Raw genomic sequence first — 24,078 nt, 5'->3', positions numbered from 1 at the left:
ACGACCAAATGACGCCCAATGGTGTTGTACACACCTCGAAGACTTGTCTTTGGTCACCAACACTATCATATGCCTTTCTTTCTACTTGTGTTCATCATCATTAATCATCCATCGCCTTTGGTAAGTCTCAAGAATAGTCTTTATTATGTGATCCCCAAAATGAGGGTACTCGTGCATCCACCTATGTAGCTCACATCATTGCTTTAACACTTGAAGTGCTTATTGGCGCATTTATGACATTTGGCTGTGTTCCTTGATGGAGCTTTGTGGTAGGTATAACTATATTAAAATGACGCCTTGTTGTCTGATAGGAATTTGGGGTTCCTTTGTAGGTGGCATAAGTACATGCCTTTCGAATATCATTTTTCATGGTGCAGAGGCAGCATCAAGATATGTATTCCATGGTAGAAGTGGCATCCATGGTCTTGCCAAACTCCCTTGATACGCTTGATGCACTTGCGACAGAGAAGAATCTGAACACTCTGGCACGCGTCAGCGCTTCATTCTGGAAAAACAGTGCCACCAAATCCAACCCACAAACACCATCATCATCTCATGTCAAGATTTCTTCATTGTATTAAATAATTGACAAGTCCCAAAATCGGAATGCTGGAACAACATCTCGCTATTAGTGCTCTCATCCCTCTTCACGCTCCTATATTCTCTGCATCCTATACAGAATCAATTGTCATGAATTGTAATAGCCACTTTAGGTTTCCAAAAGTAGTTTTAATCTTTGGATAGAGCAATCAATAGGATGAAACAGCAATCTATTTAACATGCACATGGATGGGGGAAATTATTGCAGGATTGATTTACATGGTATATTTTGACAAGAGAGAGAGTGTGTGTGTGTGTGTGTGAACAAGAAGGAAGAGAAGGGAGATGATGATGATGGTGATGGGAAGGAAGAAAAGGAGGAATGAGGATGATGAGAAGAATGATGGAGGCTACATGATACGTTCCTTGAGGTCGGCAAGTAAAGGATAGGTGATGGGTAATCCACGATCTTCGTATGCCTGTAACCATTTGCGTGCCTGTACAAGATCATATTGTCGATATGCAGCAAATACAAGATGCCAAGTCGTTCGTTCATCTGGCTCAACACCCAACTTGCGGAATTGATTGACGATCATTTCGGCCGCTTCCAAATCACGATTCCACCTTGCAAGTCCACGTACCCAAATGTTGAGCGTCCTTGTATTCAACTTGATGTCTTTGCGTACAGCATCATCCAGCAATCGGAGTGCATCTTTGACTGAGCCCAGCCCGCCATGACCGCCTGTTCGTAGCCGTCGTTCACGTTCATACACAAAATAGCCTTCCATCATTGCATTGTAAAGAATCGTCAACGTATGCTTTCGAGCTTGTTTGTACAATATTGGCTGATGCACACCTTTCCGGTAGGGTGGACAAAAGGCTGATTCGGTAGGTAGACAAAGCGTATCGTCCTCAACATCTTTCACCATTTGATCAAACAAATCACGGACATCACAAATATCGCCTGAATGCGTTTTGATGGTTGCTTCAAGTAGCATTCCCTGAAGTGTGCCACGCGTTGTGGGTCCACCCCTTGATGGCATTTTTCGATACAAGTCGAATACTGCTTTGGTAGCGTCTGAAGAGGATGCTTGCTTGACATAGCCTTGAATCAGGATTGTGTATGAAAAGACATCCGGTGACGGGAATGCTGGTATGTTGGTCAATGTGTTAAACACCCTTTCTGCTTCATAGAGATCGCCTTGTTGGCATAATGCTTGCATGTACATGTTGTAAATCTTTACTGAAGGGGGTCGTTGTGGTTGTTGATCACTTGGTACTGAAGCATGTCGTTGTCGTAGAAACGTTTCCAAGAGCTGCATTGCACTTTGTGTCCGCTTATGCCTTAATAGGGTGGATGCTGCAATACCCACATTGTTCTCATCTTCGATAGGTTGTGGTGGCACGGTATCCAAGACGCGCTCCAAAGCCGTTGCCATCCCTGGTCTATTCTTGTGTCGACGTGCCTCTCGTAGCAATATCCTCAATGTGATCGCATTTTGCATGTCACCCATACGATCCAACCATTGCACTACATCACGCCATTGTCCATTCCTTGCCAAATACTTGATAAATAAGTGATAGGTGGGTGCTGTTGGTGCGATGCCACTGGATATCATTCCATCAAAAGATTGAGTTGCTTCATCAAGACGACCCTTGGCAAGTTGTGATCTCATGAAGATAGCAAATGACACCGCATCCCATCGTATATCCTTCTGTTCCATTCGCTTCAATATCTTCTCAGCGTGATCGAGTTGATTGGATCGTACGCAAGCATGTAATGCCATGTTGTATAATCGTGTCGATACACCTCCCAACTCCAATCCTTCCAACAACGCGTCCAAATCATGAGTCCGTTGATATGCCAATGTCAATCGTCGATAAAGATACACTTGAAATCGTTCATCCGCTGGATCCTCGCATAATCGCATCATCCCAATCACTTGCTCGCGTGACCAAAACCTTGCAGCTGATCGTCCAATCCGCTTCACTGTGTTGCTATGCTGTTGCTGTGCAAGTACGGGTCGAAATAGAGCATACAACTCGTCAGCCTCCAGTCGCTTTGCAATCGTCTCGAAAAACAACTGCCGATCCTCAGGAGTAGCAGCATGAATATTGTCGTGAATCATACTTAGGGCTTGAGCGTAATGCCCTTGCTCGACAAGTGTCACGAATGAATGGCCAGCAGCAGTAGCAGTAGTGCAAGACAATGCATGAAGTTCTGCAAGTGGAATATGGTCGTGTGTCGTTAATACAGTGGAAGGCGGTAATGATGCTGTGGATTGCTGATACTGGTATCGAGATCGAGTGCTGAACCAATGACGACTGGATACGATGGTGACTCCATCGAGTGTACGACGACGTGGTAAAAGAGTGTTTACACGGCTTTTGACAAGACAATGTAGTGATCGACCAATGGGGCTTTGTATAGGATATAAAAAGGAGCGAAACACCATATTCTTTGTTGTTGTGTGAAGCGTACTTTTGGTGTCTCTTTCGCTCGCTCGCTCGCTCGCTCTTGCTATCCTCGGTCGCTCAAGTGAACAAAGATACCAAAGGGGTTCCCGCTCCCTCTCCCCCACCCACCCTGCCATTAAGCAAGCCACCACCACAACCCACCCCAAGTGCGGAGTTGCCTTACTGTCAAGGGTGGCAATCACCCTTTTACTGCCATTACCAGAATAAACTCGTTTCCATGGCTACATAAGATATCTATAAAAATGATATGTTTGCGTTTGAATGATGGATGGGTTTCCATACTTTGCTTCCATGTATTCTTTGTTCTTGCATGTGACATGCAAAAAAGTTAATTCAATGTCTGTGCTCTCTTGCGTACATCGGCAAAATTGATGATCCGTTAGTGATGATGCCAATGGATAATACCATGCAACCTGCCGATGAGTCCCTTGACCAAAATACGACATCACAATAGCAATGAGCTAACACGTTTCTTTACAATCAAATCCATGTTTTATTACTGTAAAATGTTGGTTGCACTATGATCACCCTCTACTTGTTATCCGCTTCAAAAATAAAAGCGAGCACATAATCGATCATGTCAAGGACTTCGGGTGCCTGGATATCGCTACTGATCTCGCCATCTTGTAATGCTGATTCGATCTCCACGCGTTCTAGCTTGCGTCCCAAATGATATTTTACCAGTAAGCGAGTCCAATTCTTTCTTGCATTCTCTTCTTGCAGCCCTTCAAGACGATGGTGTTGAGGAGTCGAAAAGAGAGCACTTTTATTTCCGTAAAGTGAATGCAAGAGCAAGCGCAATTGCCTTTGCGTGTCATGCGAGTGTTGTGCCTGGTCTTGCATGATGTGGCCAAATCGATCCGCAAGGCTCGCAAATTGCTCGTTCATTTGATGTGATTGCTGCTCATGCTGCTGTGACATGAGCTTGGCTCTTGATTTGATACTTTGGGTATGTTTTTCCCATTCGCTGAGTTCATCCTCCAACATGATTGTGGTCTCCATAAACGATGTCGTTACATCTTCTTCATCTTGCTGGGTATCATTTGCTGGCTTATCTTGTTCTTTAGTATCACCTTCTTGATGATCTTCTTCTTGGCCAGTAGTAGTCGTAGGCGGCTGATCATGCAAAGTGGATGCTTCATCAGCTATTGGTCTTTGTTGTTGTAGTATGAGGTCCGAAAAGTCACAAACGGTAGATGCATGATGATGCATTGTCAAAGCATCTTCATGATTGAAGTTTCCACAAAGACAATGAAATAATTCATCATCATGGTTGCGCGTTAGGAGTATTCTTTCTACAAGAAAAAGATGAGAGAAAGGTATCAGTCGTCGTCTTTTTGTTGCTTACAAGCACATACTTTGCATCCTTTTGTACTTCAAATAAACCATATCGACATGTCGTTCGGCATGATGTAAGTCATAAAGATCCACCCTCATTATAAAATTGCATTCAGGACATGTTATTCTCGGACCAGCGGATATTGGTATTGTCGTCGTTATGGGTGTAGGGCCTGAGGATGGGTGTTGTTCTTGATGCTGTTCTTGATCTTGCTGTTGCTCTTGTTCTTGTTCTTGATCTTGCTGTTGCTCTTGCTCTTGATCTTGTTGTTGCTCTTGATCTTGTTGTTGCTCTTGCTGTTGTTGCTCTTCTTGTTGTTCTGGGTCTAGTTCTAATTCTAGTTCTTGCTCTTGGGAAGAACCGGTTGCTGCGCTGTCATCACTATGATGAAGATCAAGTGGAGGCAAAGGTGGAAGACTGGAATGGCCCATTGAAAGAGCAAGTTGTATGATGCTTCTTTTGCAATACGATTCTCTCGGTCTTTATATGGCCATTGCTATACATGTGCCCTTTGTGCTGGGTAAAGACGAAGGCGCCAATAATTGGGCAATGACGTTGATTCATCACACACGCATATACATAATGAGTAGGAAAAGGCCTATTTTAAAAACAAAACAGTATAATGAAACACTCATCGGAATGCATGGAAACAAAGAACATCAAGATCATTCCTAATAGCACATGCCATGTACATCACTACGGTTGCTGTTACATGTAAATTGTGCATTTCTTGGTTGCAAAATATAAAGAATGCACATGCTGGCCATGACACGATCATCGATTGCTTAATCTATAGGATGATGAGATTGATGTGCTGATGTAGTAGAGACAAAGAACCATTACTGTAGCCTATATAAAGGTGTTGCCATTGTGATGCTTCCAGGATACACCACACACAATGACCCAAAAGTACAATCGATCTTTCAGATTAGGTCTCATGTCCAAGTTAGGAGGAAAATATCCATTTTATGTATTGCATTGATCTTTTTGGTGATTGTGCCTAACTTCAATGTGGCGATGCGCTATGCCAAGTCAAGCGTATTGACATGTTTTCCCATGGTCCTTGTCCTCGGGAGAATTACGAACAACGACGACTATTCTTCTTGCTGTGTGCAGCAGCCTGATACTGTATACCAATAATGCATCCATTTTATTCCACCCTACAATCAGCTACAATGTATATGAGAGTTGAGCTCAAATCAAGGAAATAGATCATGCATGATGATGTGTGTTGCATAAGAAGGAAAGAGGGTCGAATGTCATCAAAGGGTGTCACAATCATGTGGGGAAAATTGAGCCGACTGGTCGGTGCAACGCGCGCCAGTGCGTGTGTTAGACACTTGTTTTACTCACAACACATCGTCCTCATGTCGATTTCGTACAGCATGTTGCCACAGACCAAGGCATCGCTCGAGCACATTTTGGAGCATCGAAAGGCGTACCTGGAGGATCGTCAAAACAAACAGCTTCCAAGCCGACCTTTGGTAGTGGGTGTTTCGGGTTGTCAAGGAAGCGGCAAGACCACCCTTTGCGACACGTTGAGCCATTTACTCGGCAGTGAACCTCACAATCTTAATGTTGTCAGCTTTTCGTTGGATGATTTCTACCTTACACGCGCCGAGCAAGCCAAGTTGAGTGAAGCGAATCCAGGCAACCCCTTGTTCCAGTATCGAGGACAGCCTGGATCACACGACGTCGATCTTCTCAAGAGAACCCTCACCCATTTGATACAGCAAAGCGAGCATCAAGTACGTATTCCATCCTATGACAAATCCTTGTTTGGTGGATTGGGTGATCGACGCCCCTTATCGGATTGGAAACCAACAAAGGCACCCTACGACGTGATACTTTTCGAAGGATGGTCACAAGGATTCAAACCATTACTGCCCACTGAACTTGAACGTGTCCATCGTCATGCAACTCCCAATAGCTGCATTGCCAAACTTCCACTTGCCTATCTATCCCAAATGAATACCAACTTGGAACAATACGAATCGCAACTCTATTCCATGTTCGATATCTTTATTCATTTGTCCCCTGCGAAATTGGAACAAGTCTACAACTGGCGATTGCAACAAGAACATCACATGAAAGCGACACGCGGTGTGCAAGGCATGTCCGATGAGGATGTACGTGCATTTGTGGATACGTATATGCCAGCCTATGAATTGTATCTACCACGACTCGATAAAGTTGGCTTCTTTGGACAAGGATTACATGGCGAACCTCTAAAGCCGTATGAAGGACCTCAACGAAAAGATGGAGGATATAGTGCATCAGGTCGTCATTTGCGTATTGTATTGGATCAAGAGCGTCGTGTGATTGACTCGGTTCATATCAAGGAGCATTTACAATCCAAATCCCTATCATCCACTACCAACAATGTGTCTCCGGCATATCGATTCTCCCGTCTCTTGGTTACTTGCACTGTTTTTGGCGCTCTAGGATTCCTTGGTTACACAAGACGACAACGAGTGACCGACATGTTTATGCGTCTTATTCGAGGACGATCATAATAGAAGAGGCATCATTATTATATCAAACACTTGTATTATAATAAAACGGGCTATGCTATTATTGCTACTGCTGGTAACTACTTGGCATCCAATCCGATGGTACAGCACCCGATTGTCGTAAATGGCGTACCATGAGTTCAAAAGTATCATCATAGACTCCAAAATAGCCCAATGCCATCATCTGATCCGCAAGCCCTGTAATCTTTTCAACCTTGCTTTGACGTTCAGCTTCTTCTTGTTCACTCAATGCGGGAGGTGCAGCGGCTGGTGTTGGTTGTTTTTTGTTTCTGTTTTTCTTTTCCAATAGCTTTTGCTTCCAAGCGGGTATCTTTTTGGTGGATGCATTACCAAGCTTTCCAAGTGCTTCACGTACATTCTCTCCAGGATGTAAAAGCTCGACCAATTCCCTGTATACATCCGTCTTTGTCTGTGGCACCTCTGCTTGACGAGCCGCTTCTTTGAGAGCCTCTGATCTTTCACGTTGTGCTTGTGCTTCCTTTGCCTTTGCCATTTGTTTGCGTGAGATGCCTTCCATCCATCGATCATGATATGCTTCTGGATCAGCCTTGTTTCGATGATAGTTGCCTTCCTGATCAAAGCTGCCTTCTTCCATTTCTTGCTTCATGTTGAATGCCATCAATTTGGGTTCACGTTTCTTCTTGGTCTTCTTGGTGGTGGTACCATCCATAGCCTCATCTTCATCCTCCTCCTCCTCCTCTTCGTCATCTTCATCCCAATCACGGTCATGTGAGCTCAACTCTTGGCCTTCAATCTCATTCATCTGAAGCTTGCGTTTGCCTTTTTTGTTGGAAGAAGAAGATGGCATCGGTTGCTTATCGGCAGTATTGTCTTCAGCAAAGATATCGAAATCATCATTCATATCACCAGCAGCACCTTTGCCCTTGGTATCCGTCTCTTGATCCGATCGGTCCTCTTCATCGCTGCTGTAGACACCACCGCCTACTTCTTCCTCATCGCTCAATTCCTCTGTATTCACTTGGCCACGTCGTTGTTTGCGTGTCTCCAAAACATGCTCGTGATCGATCTCGAAGTCGGCAGGTGAGTCATCCGTATTCTCCTCGAAACGAACGCGCTTTGATGAAGAGCCTCGATCACGATAATAGTCGTCAGTGTCAAAAGATCCTTTGCTTCGCTTTGATCCTGCCATGTTGGGAGTATAAATAAGGTAATGTGTGTGTGCGCTTGTGCGTGCGTGTGCGTGAATTAAAAGGCGGGACTTCGGCTGTGTTAATGCTGTTTCACACATTGCGGTTTCGGTTCATCCTCTTTGTTGTAGCCTTTAAAGTAGCTTCTTTGCCATCATAATAAACTCAACATATGATATGCAATAAGATCCATTACATTGATTGATAAAGTCGTACCATTCCCATCAGTGCCATCATTACGCTTCACAACGAGAAAGGTTTATTATTTTATGTATGAGACCTAATATTCTTCATCCTCTTCCTCATCCTCTTCTTCTCCATCTTGCTGATTGCTGTTCTCATAAATGGTAAAGCTGATAGATTCTGCAGTCTTGATTTGTAAAGATCGGATATTGTCAAGACCTCCAGGAACTCCCTTGATGATCTCTGGCAAACCAGTCATCAGGTTATCGAAAGCTTGTGATTCATTCAGTGCTGTTGTTGCAATCTTGATGCCACTATGTACAAATTGCTATTAGCATGTATAAGTGTGGATTAGGGATAGGTACACTACTTACTAGTATGATCCATGATTGAAATGCATGTAGGATGATTTTAATGCTCGTATAATTTCCTTTTGAAGATCAGGTGCTCTAAAATCCACCATCATGGGTTCCCTATACAACACATCATCATCATCCAAATTAATCCCTTTTTCATGCCTAATGTCCTCCACTCTTCAACTTACTTTCGTTTCTTATAAAACTCTTTACCAAGCACGTTGGGTAACAAGTGCGTGATCCGTCGATCAGTGAGGAATGTGTCATATTCGGAGAACAATGCTGCCATCTTGTCACGGGATCCATAACGCTTCCTAAGCTTGGAGATACCAATCACTTGATGTACACCTTTGATATTCTTGGATATGAGAAGATTCTTAAAGGTATCTTGCGGATCCTTTGTGAATAAGCAACGTAGTGAACCAGGCGTCTGCAGAGAATGCTTCAATGGTCTATTTGGATATCAACATTGGGTGAGCCTTTGTATGCTATTGAATAGTGATAAAGAGACCACCTACATGGCACGAGGAGCACTCTTTATAACGTTGACAGGATCGTTGGTGGCGATCATGAGCCATACAGTGTTGACTTGATCGCTACTTTTCCGTTTCTCGTGGTTGAAGAGGGATCGAAAAGCTTTCTTGGTCTATCATAAGAGCCCGTTAACGTCATGCACTAAATTGAGCACTGGATCTTTACGTGCCTTGCTCTCATTTATCTGGATCATGGTTCGTTGGGTGTATATAGGCGAAGTGTTGGCAACAATAATGACAAAAGAGCTTGACACACACACCACGCACTCGAAAGCTGCTAAGTCCGACCTTTCAGAAAAAACAAGTGTGTCTTTTGTGTGTGTGTGCCCCACTTACTCCACTATCCGCGCTTCTTTCTTTCTCTTCCCCCACTCTCACACACTCAGTCATGCGCAGCCTTCAACTCTTGGCGCATTCCAGTGCTCGTATACCTGGGATCAATCCGAGATCGCGTGCTTTCATTGCCAACAATCCCGAGGACAACACGACCTTTGTTGCATTCGAAGACAGCACCTCCTCCAACATTCGTGTACTGCTTAATGGCATCGCTCCCGACGATGCTCTCTCGTTTGTCGAACTTGCTCGTGTCCCGATCGTCGATCAACAGTTCAAAGGAAAGGCGATCGTAGGCTTCACCTACTTGGCCGATCAACAAGTTGCTTGCTTGGCTGCTCGCAACGGTGATATCATGCTTTTCAGCAAAGAGCGCTTTGACAATGGCGAAGAGGCTGTGAGTGACATTCATTGCTAGCATTGATCATCCAACACTCACACTATTATCATCATCATTATCATTAGCTTGAAATTGTTGGTAGCGTCGATACAGGCATTGAAGCTATGGCATGGAGTCCAGATCAGGATTTGGTTGTTTTGGTCACTGGTAAATATCCTGAGATGGATGTAACGTACGTGATGCTCATTGTTATTATGATCATAGGCCACAGAAATGTACTAGAAATGACCCAGGATTTCGACACTATCACTGAATTCCCATTGCATGTCGAAGAACAAGGAGAAGGTAAGAAAAAGGACATCCTCATGTGAGAAAAAGGACCAAAAATACTCATACCATGCTTGTAGGTGTACAACATAGTGTTGGATGGGGTCGTAAGGAGACGCAATTCCATGGATCTGCTGGCAAACAAGCTGCGCTCAACAAAGTTGATACCAGCAAGTTCACTTTATCAGAGGATGATGATCACAATGCACGCATTGCTTGGCGAGGTGATGGTAGCTTCTTTGTGGTCTCCGATATTGATCAGCAGAAATGTAAGTTGAGGGAGGATTCAATGATTGGGACCATGACGCTTACGGATATGTTTGATTATAGCTGCTCGTGTCGCTCGTATCTACAACCGTGAAGGTATCCTTCAAAACACAAGCGAGCCTGTGGATCGTCTTGAACATGTCCTTGATTGGAGGTACGTATAATAATCAATATCCATTCATTGGTTAGCAAGGATATTCATGCATGATCCTTTTAGGCCTTCCGGCAATTTGATTGTTTCGAGTCAACGTTTACCCCATCGTCATGATATTGTGTTTTTGGAACGAAATGGCTTGAGACACGGTGAATTTACCTTGCGTGAAAAGACCAACCACAAGCTCTTGGAAGTCTCTTGGAACGCTGATTCGACTATGCTTGCCGTTTGGTTGGAAGCTGAGAATGCAGCAGGCAAACGTCAAAAGACAGGTAAATTGGGTTGATTGAGTGTTGTTGTCAATTGTGTTACTCAACATTTTGGTTCCTTTACTTAGTGCAACTCTGGACAGCTAACAACTACTATTGGTACATGAAGCAGCATCTGGTATTCGCCAATGATGAGGATATTGTCGGTTTCCAATGGGATGTGGAATCACCATTGTGCGCCCATATTGCAACAAGTGGTAAGGATGTGGGATATGGATCATGGGATGAAAAAGAAGGCTGACAATCCCCCTTTTCCTATTTGGTTAGGTGGACAATACCACAAGTATAATTATGCAACCAATGTCATCGCCAGCACATCCGTGGAAGAAGACAATGCTGGCTATGTAGCCGTGATTGATGGAGGTAGATATCTCGTGCTATTATTTTACTATCATGATGATGCTGATCTCCGATCCATAGCTACCGTTCTCTTGACACCATTCTGCCATCAAAATGTACCTCCTCCCATGTGTGCCTTGAAATTGGCTTTGGATGATAACGTGCAGCAAGTGGCCTTTGGTCCTGAAAGCTCCGGTACTCAATTGGCAGTTGCTACCAATGATGCTATCCAGTTCTTTGCGGTGCCTGCGAATGCACGAGGTGAAACGAAGACTCTTGGAAAGGTTGCTGTAGCGTAAGTATATTCATATTCATTGTCGAGCAATGCGTTAATGAATCAATCTAGGTCTTTTAGAGGATCTCAATCATACACAAGCAGCATTATGCGACACGTGTGTTGGATTGCTGAGAACAAGATCGCTTATGTGCAATATGACGAAGAACAAGAAACCGATGTCTTGTCATTGGCAACACTCTCGGCTGCTTTTGATGGTGTTCAATCGATTGCCTCTTGTCCATTGGAAAAGCCTGTTGGCCGCATGTACTATAATGTCACCTTCAAGGATTTGGTTGTCGAAGCTATGGATGGATCGGTGTTTGAAGGTACGATGGGCTTTGTCTAATGTGCACAATGAAAGTCTGATAATAACAATTGCCTATCTTGTAGTTCAATCTGATGAAAGCAATGAGCTCGTTGTGCTCCCTATTCTCTCGTTCCCCGCATTTTGCCCTTGGATCGCTACTACACGTGTTGGTGTCAAGGAATCGGAACCCGAGGTATGACGACAAAAAATGCATGAATATGTGTACGACCCAGTCACTCATTTCCTATTTTAGAGAGTCGTTATTGGATTGAGCGAGAGAGGCAAGCTTTATGCAAATGACCGATTGTTATCAAGCGAATGCACATCATTCTTTTTGCGAAGCGATTGGCTTGCACTTACAACCACCAGCCATAATGCTCGTTTCCTTCCCCTTGATATCTCGTTTGATGGTATGTAGTTATTTGCTCATTGATACATACCTCTTGCTTACCCATTCATTCATTCAATTAGAATTCAAGATTTCAGATAATGAACCAAGCGCACACGATGAGACCTATCGCAGAGTGGAACGTGGTGCACGCATTGTGCTGGCTACTCAATTAAAGCCCAACCTTGTGTTGCAGGTAAGTTCCTCTTGTTCATATCTTTGTAAACATGCTCACATGCTTGGCTGATAGATGCCTCGTGGTAATTTGGAAACCGTTAGTCCTCGTGCGTTTGTGCTGGCCCGTATCCGTGAAGATGTCAAAGCGTAAGTGCTAGCTAAAGAGAAGAGTGCAAGCCATATGCTTACCGATAATCATTAGATTGGACTATCGCCCCGCCTTTATTGCATGTCGTCGTAACCGTATCGATCTCAACATTCTTTACGATGAGGATCCAGAGCTCTTTTTCGAAAACATTCCAAAGTTTATTGAGCAAGTACCCGAGGTGGATCACTTGAACCTTTTCCTTTCCAATCTCAAGTACGTGTGTAACATTGGATGATATGCCCATCACAACAATCTCACCTTTATTTCTTGAATAGGAATGAAGATACCACAAAGACTCTGTATCAACGACTTGGCAAATCAGATGACTCGTCGAGGTTAGTAAACATCCCCCCACCATATCACCATGTTATTTACTTTTGTTCTATAGTGAAGTGAGTGGCAAGGTGAACAAGATTTGCAAGGCCTTCCGGGATGTTTTGATGGATCTTGGCCGCGATCAATACATTCAATCTATCCTGTCGACCTATGTGAAGAGCACACCACCTGATTTGGAATCTGCACTGCAATTGTTGGCTGATATTAAACGTATGTTGACAAAAAAGGTTGGCAACGAATCACACATCATTGACGTTTTTATTGCATTTATAGAAACAAGCGTCAGCAAGGCTGAAGAGGCCCTCGCGTACACCATTTTCCTATGTGACGCTGACAGCCTTTACAATGTCGCTTTGGGCATGTATAACTTTTCATTGGTGCTGATGGTTGCACAACAGGCGCAAAAGGTAAACACAGCATTATGCATGCATATTGCAATGCATGATTGACTCACGGCAAAACGTCATAGGATCCTAGAGAATACTTGCCATTCCTGCAAGAACTGCAAAAGCTCGAAAAGTTTTACCAACGCTTCAGAATCGATGATTACCTCAAGCGATATGATTCGGCTCTCAGGAACTTGACCCGTGCTGGCGATGAACACTTTGATGAGTTGTTGGGCTATATGCGCAAGCATACTTTGTACAAGGTGGCTCTCGAAGAATATGCAAACATCCCTGAGAAAAAGAATGTAAGTGTGTTGTGAGTGAGTGTTGGATGGGACCTATGCATTAACTTTTTTTGCGCTAGGTCATTTTGAACGCCTATGCTGAACACTTGGCAGATACTTCTGCTTACGATGAATCGGCTATTGGTATGTGTCACGTGGTATCAACATGACAGGCTACTAATACCCCCTTTGTTCGATAGTGTATCAATTGTGCAATGAAATGGACAAGGCATTGAACAGTTACCGCTTGGCAGGATCATGGAGGGAAGCTTTTGCCATGGCAAACCAATTGCAACATTCCGAGGATGATATCCAAGGCCTTGCATATGATCTCGTGGGTAAGCCGAAAGTGGTCTCGTGATCTCAACGATGGCCTGAGCTGATCATTACCCCTTGCCCATAATAGAGTACCTTAAGGATAAGAGCCGATTCGATGAAGCTGCCATTGTGGCGGTTGACTATGCAAAGGTTTGTTTGTACAATAATCATCATCACCATGATCATACAAATTCATCCCATGTTTTAGGATGTTGAAGAAGCGGTTGATTGCTTGCTCAGGGGCTCTCATTGGCAAGAAGCTATCCGAGTGGTATGTATTTTGGATATGTGGACGCGCCATACAATCATGCTAATATTTATATACCATAGAGCCACACACAAAATCGCAGCGATTTGATCGAGACTCATGTAAAGCCTGGATTGTTTGATGGTATGGATGTTTCTTTGTTCCACAAGCTGCAAATCCTAAATCGATGCTATGCTACTTTAGGTTACTCCCAAATGGACGAGGATCTCAATGATATGAGCAACCAATTCCACAAGCAAAAGGATCGATTGAAGGAATTGCGTGAAAAGAAACCAGAGCCCAGTAAGTTCAAATTGAGGGGATAGGCATGATTGGTTACTAAAACGTCTGTACAGCTGCAGTGTTGCCCCATGATGAGTCACTTGACAATATTGACATGTTCTCAGACACCACGTCCATGTTCAGTCAGTTTACTCGATACACATCAGCATCATCTCGTATGTCCACCTTGTCCTCGGTCTCCTCCAAAGCTAGCAGGTAATTGCTTTTTGTGTGTGTTGTGGATGCCACAGTCTTTATTAACCTACGTGGTTCTATCATCATTAGAAAATCATCCAGAGTGCGTCGTCGTGAGCAACGTAAAAAGGAACGTGGAAAGAAGGGTACCATTTATGAAGAAGAATACCTCGTCAAATCGATCAAAAAGTTGTGTGAAAAGGCCACCACTATGCAAAGTAAGTATTAGCATGATGATTTTGGGATGATATCTAATCATGCAATTACATAGATGATGTGCGTAGCCTTTTGAGCGTTTTGGTACCTTTTGGTTATATGGACGAAGCACGGAATATCCAGGAGAAGTTTGCTCGAATCTTGGTTGAGTTTAAGGAGGCGATCCCCACTGTATTTGTGCCATTGCAGCTGCCTCTTGGCAAGGTACGTTCTTGTTTAAGGATGTGGATGAGTAAAGTAGGAGATGACTCACGCAACATTTTGATGATAGTATGCCACCCAAGAAGAGATTGATGCTGCCAAGGAACCAGTCTCCGTTGAAAAGCCCACGATGCAAGATATCGACTGGAAGTTGCAAATCCTATCATAGACGAGCACTCAATTGTTGTAAATATATTATATATACGTGTCGTTTCATTCTTTTTGGTGGATGATGTGCTCAATGTATACTACATGGGTGAGAGTGAAAATGTACACGGGTGGGTCTGTACAAAAAGGGAGAGAGATGAGATGGGTATGGATGGATGGATGGATGGGATTTGGTTTCAATAGCCTTTGACAACAACTGATTTTCCAGACGTGCGACGTGTGCGTGTTGAAATGCTATGTGTAGCTCGCCACTCTTCTGGAAGTTCGAACCGAAAATCTGGATCATTTGTCAATTCAGAAGCAAACTGCCAGTGTGCTTGTTGACATTTGATCACTTTTTTTAACGATGCCACGGCACCACGATTAGGTCGAATGGAGTGGAGTGTGTCGTCGAAGGACTCTAGCTTGTATTCCAAACCATAAGAGGATGCTGAAAAGGATGCAGGTGCTGTATCAAGTAGCTGCACAATGCTGGCTGTTGCAGAATTAGCGAGTGGCTCGAGCTCATAACCACCTTCAAGGCTGAGTGCAAGTCGACCATGGCACAATTCGTCGGCAAGTTGTTTGATCATTTTGGTCATCATGGCGTATCCTCGTGGCGTCACATTGTATCCTCCCAACTATTATTATCATCATCATCATCATGAGCATGCATTAGTAAACGAGACGTATAAAAGATGCCATTTTACATACGTTAGCAGGATGTCCTTCAGCAGCATCAAAACCAGCAGATACAAAAATCTGTAAGAAAAAAAAGGATTCAGGGGATCAGCTGAAGGCTGTCAGACCTTGTTTGGATGGTGCAACACACGCTTACCATGTCTGGCGCAAATTGTCGGGCAATGGGGGTGACAATGTGATGCATGGCGGCAATAAACTCGGTGTCACCCATCGGCTCTAGAAAGAAAAAAGAGATTGAGTTGAGCGTTGTGTATATCGTTTCCCCCCACCTCACACTCTTGTTCTACATACTGGGCTTATCCTTTGTTTCACTTAATGAAATATTCACATTACGGCCGATACCTTGATCTTGACCACATTCATCAGGCGCTCCAGTGAATGGATAGAATTGGCCATCATCCCATCGATGAATGGATATATACAACACGTTGGGATTGTCATAAAAGATCTGCTGTGTTCCATTGCCGTGGCTATAAAAAGAAGGTTGCGTCTATGTCAATCAATGCATAAAGTGGAACGTTAAAAGGAAGGAAGCAATACGCACTGTATGTCCCTAATTGTAAGAATAAATCAGTATCCATGGCAACAGGGTAGCGTGGGCAACCAATAACGACATACCAGTCGAGAATGAGTACTCGTTTAATAAGACTCGGATATTTGACAAGGGCACTTGCAGCTGCCACAGCAACGTTGTTAAAGAAGCAATATCCCATGGCAATGTCATCCTGTGCATGGTGACCTGTTTTTGGGTATACATGTATGTGTGCACCATAAGTCATCATTATCTTCCCTCCACGTCATTTTTCTTTTTTGGTACACATACCCGGTGGACGAATGACTGCAAAGCCGTTACGTACCCGACCTTGAACAATAGCATCCGTCATGTTGAGTAAAGCACCTGCAGCAACACGAGCTGATACGTTGGTGAATCGTGGATGGAAAGTGGTATCACCGGCTATGTATTTGTATGTGTGTGTGTGTGTGTGAGATCAGCAAGAAGAAGAATACTGCATGTTGCTGCCGACGTTTTGCTTACCAATACCAGGTTGGCCACAAATCATTTTGCTTTTACTGGTAGATGGTGTAGGTGGTGCAACAACGGCTCCTGCTGCGGTTGCAATAGTGCTTGGCTTTTTGGTGATAGTGGCGTTGTCATGCTGAGGTTGTGCTTTTTCCCTTCTTGGCGGCTCAGGATTTAATAAAGCAGCGATTGAAATCATTTTACGAGCACGTGGATTGGGATCATCTTCATCGTCATCATATTCTTCAGAGGTGGTAGTAGCTTTGTTGGAGGAGGAAGAGGATGAAGATGAATGGCGATATGGGCTGTATTGGTGAACGTGGGCAGGGGTGTGTGCTTTTAGTAATTCGTCTGTTGTGGCCTCCCTTGCAGGTACTGGTCGTACATAACGCAAAAGCCTATAGAATGCATTTTGCGTTGGCATGGTATCGTAAAAAAAGTAATAAACATTCACCTACCGATGTTGATGTAGGGTATCAAAAATGCAAGTAATGCGATCGGGACGTTCTGGATGTGTGATCTTGTTGTGGCAAGGGCAAGTATGTAATGCCATTCGTCGGTCATGAACCAAGCCCGTGGTAGTAGTAGTGGTGGTGGTGGCGCTGTTGCGTTGGTGATGTTGATCGTAAAATAAACCATATTCTTTCCAAGATGCATCATCCTCCTTGCCCCGTGGCCCATAATGTCGCTTAGCACTACTGAAAGGGCGGATATTTACATGTTGAACCCAATCAGCATGATCAGCTGGCCATCCTTCATAATGGACAAAGACAAGATTTCGCTCAGTGTGGAAATCCACCACACGAGCGCAGTACCATATTTCATCACTATCATCTTCTTGTGTGCTCCGCTTGATGGCTTCTACTGCATCACCAGCTTTGTATTTATAATGTGATGATAACGTTGTTCGAGGCTCTGTTGATATCTTTGGATCAATACCCTGATCAACGTATGAATAATATCCACCCAACCCCCCTTTTGAACTCGTCGTCGTCATGCATCATCATTAACAAAAGGGAAAAAAAGGACACATTACCATCATTATCAGAGTAGGTGGTGGTGGATAATGTTGCTGGAGGAGGTGTAGGTGTGGGTGATGGAAGACGTAGTGTGCTCAGCTTGACTTGAATGGCATCATCATTAGTACGAGTAGCATCCACCACTGCAGCAGCAACAGTGGTAGTGGCAGGCGATTGACGACGTCTCCGCTTGACGGATGATCTTGTAGACGTGGAAGAAGTGGTAGTGGAAGGAGATGGTGGTGGTTGTGGGACACCAGCAGTAGTAGCAGTGGTAGTAGTTGTGCTATCGGGATTGACAGACAACAATGCATGGGTCTCAACAGGCGAGTGTAGCAACATGATAAGCAAGTAAATGTGTTTGAGAGAGAGAGAATCTGTAAAAAAAGAAAAAGGAGGACAAAACAAACCCAAGACAGGGCAAGCCAAAGTGGGGTATTACAATGGATGATCACATGCGGCAGTGCCTTTTTTTGCGTTCATAGCGATCTATAATACCTGTCTTTTTCTTTTTGTTCTCGTGCGCTAGAGAACGATTGATAATAGCTGATGCAGAAAGAGAGAATGTATTGTATGTGTAGTGTGAGTGTGTGTGGAGAGCCTGTAAAGAAAAAAGAGATGCGTTGCAGGGGTGAAGTAAGAAAGGGGAGGAGTGATGTATGGAAGAGATTAATGCGGTTCCAAACAAAAAGAAGAAAAGAGAGAGGAAAAGGTCAACGGGAAAATCCGCCAGAAAAGGGGAATGAGATGTGCTCTCTCTCACCACACACACTTGTCTACGCTCGTCGCCAACACAACGCTTTCAAAATGTACTCGCAACAAAAAAACAAAATCAAAGTCAGCTATAGAAAACGTGGCATCCTATCCAAAACCCACCATTACCCTACGACCTTGAAAAAGAGAGTGTAGAAAACGTAATGGAAGCCAAAGGATTCAATGCCATCGATTGGCATGATACGCACAGCCTTGTACTGCCTGCTGATGCGACCTACTTGTAAATCTATAAACCCTCCCCTCGCTTTTTGTCTTGCTCCCCCCACTATCACCTCCCACCCCGCAGCTCATCTTTGGATCGTTTGGGAGTTGCCTATTTCGGAGACTCAACAGCAGATGGGGTCCTTGTTATGAAAAGATCTCGCCTTATCCATATAATCGAATCAACTGATTCGGATACAAGGTTTAAAGAAAACACGAGTGATACGGATAACACAACATGCACTCTGACAAATACAGGAAACAAGCAACTTCATCATCGAGATTGGTACATGTATGATGGATCACCAGATGAATGCATCATCATCATCACTCACCACAGCGCATTATAGCAAATGGGGTATCTTTTGGTGTCGATCAATGGCAAGTTGTATCTCCTCTTCCTCTGAAAACAAGCCATTCGATCATCTATCATGGTCAATAGGATATGCCATTATACAACAACCAGCCATCAACATGTCCATTGGGAATGTGAAAAAGAAAAAGGCGCTCAAACGCTTGGTGGGAGTAGTAGGTTAAGATGTCAGAGCGGCTTCCTTTATTCAAACACCATGAAATGATCTCATACAACGAGTCTGGTCCTACCCAAGGAACCAAACAATTTCCAGAGGCGTTTCATTCCCGTGCACCAACTCAATGCGTTCTTGTCTTTGTGTAAGAGTTTGCATCATGGCTTTGATCTTCCCTCCTCTTGATCCTTTCATTGTATTGTATGTGTGGGTGCGTGTGCATGGCAATGATATGAGACATCACCGCTTGATGGTTAAGGCGGGTGGGGGAGGAAAAGGGAATCGGACTTGGGAGAGCATATGTGTGATTCCACTAAAAACAAAGACAAACCGAAACCGGTTCTCGAGCTGCGTGTGTGTGCTATTTATTGTTTGAGATTGCTATCAGCTCATACGCACATGTTGTTCAAGCATCATTGTTATTCTGTGTATAGCCTGATTATATATATTTGTCAACCATCATTCATTGTTCAAATGGAAGCAAAGGCGAGAGAGAGAGAAGTGGGGGGTGGCTGCGATTACAAAGAAGCATGGTGGTGGTGGTGATAGTGGATGTTGATATGTGTGTGCGTGTTGTGTATAAATGACCGCGAGTTAAAGCATGCAAGAAAATGGCATTATAATTCAATCTAAGTAAATTGAGGGAGGAAAGAGTCTTTATCTCGACGACCCACCTATAAAAAAACCACATGTGCATGAGATTAAAGTGATTACAACCAACCACACCACCACCACCGCCCCCATCATTACCATCACGTTTGCTACTGGACGTCTTTTGTGCTGAACTCTTTTTGCTTCGCAAAGTTTGGCCTGCACCTGTGAATACATGTGACGCCTTGTTTGCTTCTTCATCCTCAGGTCGCTTTGGCAGCACCACTGGAAAGCCGAAAAACAATTGACCAAAAGGGAGGTTCAAAGGACCATCATCATTGGGATCAAACTCAAGTTCATCCGTATCCATATCCTTGGTATCCTTAGATTTTGCAGCTCTACCATGTTTTGTTAAAAGAGATGTAATGAACATTTTCATTGTCACTTACTCTTTTCCTTTCCCACGTAATGATCGACCAGAACCTTCAAACACAGCGAATCCAGTCTTTTTGGGCTTGAGGATTTCATCCGAAAGCATTTGGCTTTTCTATAATCACATGTTAGTGTCACGTAACGTATACTATTACATTCCATGGATTACATACCATAGTGGAGGATGGGGTCGATCTTTGTGAGCTGGGTTCTACATAGCCCACAGGAGGAGCAAAATCGACCTGTTGCACCAAGTATTAGTTGTGGTGGTCTCCTTTTTCCATGCATCTCCTTACCTCGAGATCCGTTTCAACAATTGAGATACCCGAATGCTCTTCAAAGTTGGGCTTGACATCGAGCACTTTGATAGAAAAGACCTTGTCATTGTAGTTGATTTGGATCATATCTCCGAGAGTCAATGTAGAAAAGTTGCGTAATGCATTCTCCAACCTTTTCCAGAAACCCCGCATTAGCAGTGAATCATTTGCCATCATCATCATCCTCCCTCGCACTTACACAGCTCTTGGATCACTAATATCGAGAAAGTCGACTGATTGTGGCTGCAATTTCACAAAAGATCCAAGGGGCAATGTGGTATTCTTGACTTCGATCAAATCATTAGGTTCCAACTCTAGTGTCTCCATCATCTATCAACCAAAACTCAATGAGAAAACCATATCCTATTACTTGGGCCGTAAACAACTTACCCATTGTGGAAGATATGCACGTCCTTCTTCAGCAACAAATTCAAGTACACCAGCATGGCTCGACTTGTTCTTGGAGGCATTGATCAATCGAAAGAGCATCGGGTATGAAATGTTGAGTTGCGCTATAGAGCATGGTTAGCATGACAATAGCACCTCGTCTCCCATCATCTCACGCAAAACTTACAGAGCTTCTCAAGGGCAGATTGTGGCAAAATGACTAAGAAAAAGACATCAATACACCATTGCATGAATTCCTTATCCGTTCTCGCTACTCACTCTTGCCACCATAGTTGACGTTTTCTCTATCGCTGCCGCTTTGCATCATGGCGATCGGATAGCAACGATAATACTCTGAGAAACCTCGATTGGGGTTCATAATGCCACCCATGCCGTGTCCACCAAGACCACCAAAGTATCCACCAGCAAAAGGGTTATCGTCATCAAAGCCGCCGTTAAACTAGATCCATAAGGTGTAAGAGTCGACGTCGGTTGGAATGGGACGCATCACGTTACCATGGTTATAGCAATCAAGAGCGATCAAGTGAAAAAGACGTAGGTATGAAAGGGGGATAAGTAAAAGGTAAAGAAGGGCTCAGTATGACGTGTTGAGCGGGCGGATTTCAAGTGCTCGCTTAATACCACTACCAAATCAGGAATACATCAACGTCAGCCTTGGGATCGATCGATGATGATGCATTTTGATGATTGAACAATGCCACTATAGCAAGTAGCCATTACACATCACTTGTAGCTTAAACCACACATTTGACCCAATAAAAAAGAGCATCCCATTTTGTTACATGTACCCACACACACTATCTGCAAGTCAATTGTATCATGCTTTGCTGCATCATCCCCACTCAAATATAAAAAATGTACAAAGTTACTACTTTTTTTTGTTCTGCAAATGCAAATAAATCTACAACTAAAAAGTTTACTTGAAGATCTTGCCATCAGCAAAGCCCTCGACTTCCCAGGCCATGTACTTTTCGATCTCATCCTTCTTCTCAGCGTATTGGGCAGGCTCGACCTTCTCGAACTTGTAGGATGGGTAATCGGCAGCATCGTAGATCTCGTAGGGGACCTCTTGGCCACGGATGATGAAGTAACCAGAGATGGCGTTGTTGTTGTTGGTACCGGTGACGAGCATGGAACCGAAAGCATACTTGCGGGCACGTTCAAGACGAGCAAAGAAACCACCAATCAAGTTGTTGGACATGAAGACAAGAGTCAACTCGTCGTTGTAACGGTAGTCAACGCGCCAGATGGACCAACCCTCGTTATCAAAGTTCTCCCAGAACCACTTCATGGCAACATCGGTATCGTTGTTGCTGTACATACGCTTCCATTCATCAAGAACGAAGCTGCTCTTGGGAAGAAGATCCAAAGCAGACTTGGGCTTGGGAGCAGGCTTAGGAGCTTCCTCAGCAGGAGCGGCAGCAGCCTTCTTGGGCTCCTCCTTCTTTTCCTTCTTCTCCTTCTTGGGAGGAGTGTACTTCAAAGCAGTCTCGCAAAGAGCGATCTCACCAAGAGCTTCCTTGAATTGGGGCTTGTTGATGCAGGTGTTGAAGTAACGGTTGACGTTCTTGTATTGGGAACGGAAAGTCTTGTCAAAGACGAGCTTGTAACCCAAGACAAGGGAGGTGACAACAGCGATATCGGCAAAGGTGATGTCCTCACCAACAAGGTAGGTCTTGGTCAAAAGAACCTTGTTCAAAGCATCCATGGCACGCTTGACCTTTTCGATACCAGCATCGACATTGGGCTTCATGTAAGGGTAGTAACCAAGGAGAGGATAGACCCATTGACCGAGGTTGGTGTTGATCTCGTTCTCGGCAAAGAGGATCCATTGCATGATCAAAGCCTTCTCAACGTTGTTGGCGCCCAAGATGGGGTTGTTCTCCTTTTGAAGAGCGGCTATCATCCATATCATGTTAGTATCATTTCGTTCCTGGGACAATCCCCCCCCCACAAAAACCAACTTACCATAGTAGGCAATGGCAGAAGCCTCGAAAAGGTTGACTTCAGAACCTTCGAAAGCAGGGATCTTGCCCATGGGGAACTTGGCATAGAAAGCTTCATCACGGTCCTTTTGGAGGTCAAAGGCTTGGACATCAACAGAGACACCGCTGTAGGCAGCCTATAAAAAGACATGACATGTACACATTAGACCCTTTCGTATATAAATGTGTCATTTTGACCCACTACTTACGGCAATCTTGGCCTTAGCGACGCGAGGGTTCTCGGGATAGGACTTGATAGTCTAAAGAAGGATCTCAAGTTAATGGATGGATGGATGGGATGGGATGGGATGGATGGATGGATGGTTGTACTTACGCCGATCGACATTTTGCAGAATAAAAGAAGGGGTGAGCAATGGATGAGCCCTGACCATTGCGATATGCGTCGGTGATACTCGGAGTTGTTGCCACCATCACCCCGTTGTCAACCTGCCCCTCCATGGTTACATTGCATATCATAGCCTATACTATAGTACATGGTGACCATAGAAACGGTAGATTCTTTGCTAGTATAAATGCCTTTATAAATCCCATCACAATTTCTGCTAACTTATCATTGATGGCTACATGCTATTTGATATTATTGCTCCTATCGATATTGCACACTCGTTAACATCTACACCTCCATTATCATGCAGAACAATACGTTGCTTCAATTATACCAGAACACTGTGATGCAGAACCATTCTCCGTGACAATTATTCATCCACACTTTGACGTACCCATTTCCTCTTCCCCTAAGTGATAATGATGCTGCTGCTACGAACCATGTTGAAGATACAACGTGCGTATTATTTCGTTGATGGAAGTGCTGCATAATGGATCGAATGAAATGCTTACTATAACGTAGCAGCGTAAATGTGAAACATGTGAGCATTCTGCTTTCAACTACTGCAACGACGCCATCTCCATTATGTCGGCTTTTGTCATACATGACATTGACCATCGCTTTTGTATACTCTCAAGACCATGCCCTGTGGCCTAGGTTGTTCGCTCCGCTCGTGAACTTTTGGGCTCTCATTGAATGGCCAAAG

The 24,078-nt window shown here is 44.0% G+C and overlaps 10 protein-coding genes across 10 annotated transcripts; 3 read left to right on the top strand and 7 right to left on the bottom strand.

The window, feature by feature from the left end:
- Window positions 1–368: 368 nt before the first annotated feature.
- Window positions 369–581, top strand: O0I10_011049 (uncharacterized protein; the record flags this gene model as incomplete). The annotated part of the gene is made up of 1 exon (XM_058491021.1): window positions 369–581. The coding sequence occupies one exon, from the start codon at window positions 369–371 to the stop codon at window positions 579–581; it is 213 nt and encodes a 70-aa protein (XP_058338213.1).
- A 369-nt stretch (window positions 582–950) lies between these two features.
- O0I10_011048 (uncharacterized protein) lies at window positions 951–2,996 on the bottom strand (the record flags this gene model as incomplete). Its single annotated transcript, XM_058491020.1, has 1 exon — window positions 951–2,996. The coding sequence occupies one exon, from the start codon at window positions 2,994–2,996 to the stop codon at window positions 951–953; it is 2,046 nt and encodes a 681-aa protein (XP_058338212.1).
- Window positions 2,997–3,549: 553 nt separating this feature from the next.
- O0I10_011047 (uncharacterized protein) lies at window positions 3,550–4,788 on the bottom strand (the record flags this gene model as incomplete). Its single annotated transcript, XM_058491019.1, has 2 exons — window positions 3,550–4,313; window positions 4,377–4,788. The coding sequence occupies 2 exons, from the start codon at window positions 4,786–4,788 to the stop codon at window positions 3,550–3,552; spliced, it is 1,176 nt and encodes a 391-aa protein (XP_058338211.1).
- Window positions 4,789–5,742: 954 nt separating this feature from the next.
- O0I10_011046 (uncharacterized protein) lies at window positions 5,743–6,873 on the top strand (the record flags this gene model as incomplete). Its single annotated transcript, XM_058491018.1, has 1 exon — window positions 5,743–6,873. One exon carries the CDS (start codon window positions 5,743–5,745, stop codon window positions 6,871–6,873), a length of 1,131 nt encoding a protein of 376 aa, XP_058338210.1.
- Window positions 6,874–6,937: 64 nt separating this feature from the next.
- O0I10_011045 (uncharacterized protein) lies at window positions 6,938–8,041 on the bottom strand (the record flags this gene model as incomplete). The annotated part of the gene is made up of 1 exon (XM_058491017.1): window positions 6,938–8,041. The coding sequence occupies one exon, from the start codon at window positions 8,039–8,041 to the stop codon at window positions 6,938–6,940; it is 1,104 nt and encodes a 367-aa protein (XP_058338209.1).
- Window positions 8,042–8,319: 278 nt separating this feature from the next.
- On the bottom strand, window positions 8,320–9,305 carry O0I10_011044 (uncharacterized protein; the record flags this gene model as incomplete). Its single annotated transcript, XM_058491016.1, has 5 exons — window positions 8,320–8,536; window positions 8,597–8,695; window positions 8,767–9,030; window positions 9,097–9,224; window positions 9,282–9,305. 5 exons carry the CDS (start codon window positions 9,303–9,305, stop codon window positions 8,320–8,322), a joined length of 732 nt encoding a protein of 243 aa, XP_058338208.1.
- Window positions 9,306–9,499: 194 nt separating this feature from the next.
- O0I10_011043 (uncharacterized protein) lies at window positions 9,500–15,071 on the top strand (the record flags this gene model as incomplete). The annotated part of the gene is made up of 29 exons (XM_058491015.1): window positions 9,500–9,841; window positions 9,910–9,991; window positions 10,049–10,129; window positions 10,192–10,380; window positions 10,442–10,532; window positions 10,596–10,804; window positions 10,870–10,998; window positions 11,069–11,164; window positions 11,222–11,435; window positions 11,487–11,743; window positions 11,808–11,917; window positions 11,978–12,134; window positions 12,196–12,308; window positions 12,363–12,436; window positions 12,492–12,650; window positions 12,713–12,772; window positions 12,826–12,983; window positions 13,047–13,180; window positions 13,243–13,464; window positions 13,524–13,587; window positions 13,644–13,781; window positions 13,850–13,911; window positions 13,970–14,032; window positions 14,092–14,152; window positions 14,213–14,311; window positions 14,365–14,506; window positions 14,576–14,703; window positions 14,757–14,905; window positions 14,973–15,071. The coding sequence occupies 29 exons, from the start codon at window positions 9,500–9,502 to the stop codon at window positions 15,069–15,071; spliced, it is 3,882 nt and encodes a 1,293-aa protein (XP_058338207.1).
- Window positions 15,072–15,246: 175 nt separating this feature from the next.
- O0I10_011042 (uncharacterized protein) lies at window positions 15,247–18,133 on the bottom strand (the record flags this gene model as incomplete). Its single annotated transcript, XM_058491014.1, has 9 exons — window positions 15,247–15,690; window positions 15,764–15,811; window positions 15,888–15,967; window positions 16,043–16,221; window positions 16,370–16,490; window positions 16,575–16,706; window positions 16,788–17,170; window positions 17,231–17,687; window positions 17,809–18,133. The coding sequence occupies 9 exons, from the start codon at window positions 18,131–18,133 to the stop codon at window positions 15,247–15,249; spliced, it is 2,169 nt and encodes a 722-aa protein (XP_058338206.1).
- Window positions 18,134–19,950: 1,817 nt separating this feature from the next.
- O0I10_011041 (uncharacterized protein) lies at window positions 19,951–21,539 on the bottom strand (the record flags this gene model as incomplete). The annotated part of the gene is made up of 10 exons (XM_058491013.1): window positions 19,951–19,967; window positions 20,044–20,282; window positions 20,334–20,431; window positions 20,490–20,558; window positions 20,613–20,766; window positions 20,833–20,963; window positions 21,024–21,145; window positions 21,208–21,240; window positions 21,300–21,480; window positions 21,537–21,539. 10 exons carry the CDS (start codon window positions 21,537–21,539, stop codon window positions 19,951–19,953), a joined length of 1,047 nt encoding a protein of 348 aa, XP_058338205.1.
- Window positions 21,540–21,957: 418 nt separating this feature from the next.
- Window positions 21,958–23,372, bottom strand: O0I10_011040 (uncharacterized protein; the record flags this gene model as incomplete). Its single annotated transcript, XM_058491012.1, has 4 exons — window positions 21,958–22,940; window positions 23,010–23,163; window positions 23,236–23,286; window positions 23,361–23,372. The coding sequence occupies 4 exons, from the start codon at window positions 23,370–23,372 to the stop codon at window positions 21,958–21,960; spliced, it is 1,200 nt and encodes a 399-aa protein (XP_058338204.1).
- Window positions 23,373–24,078: the final 706 nt, after the last annotated feature.

Source organism: Lichtheimia ornata (genome assembly GCF_029851405.1).
Source record: "Lichtheimia ornata isolate CBS 291.66 chromosome Unknown scaffold00081, whole genome shotgun sequence".
Taxonomy (NCBI): Eukaryota; Fungi; Mucoromycota; class Mucoromycetes; order Mucorales; family Lichtheimiaceae; genus Lichtheimia; species Lichtheimia ornata.
Note: the sequence above shows the minus strand (reverse complement) of the source record. Positions and strands in the feature narration are given on the sequence as shown.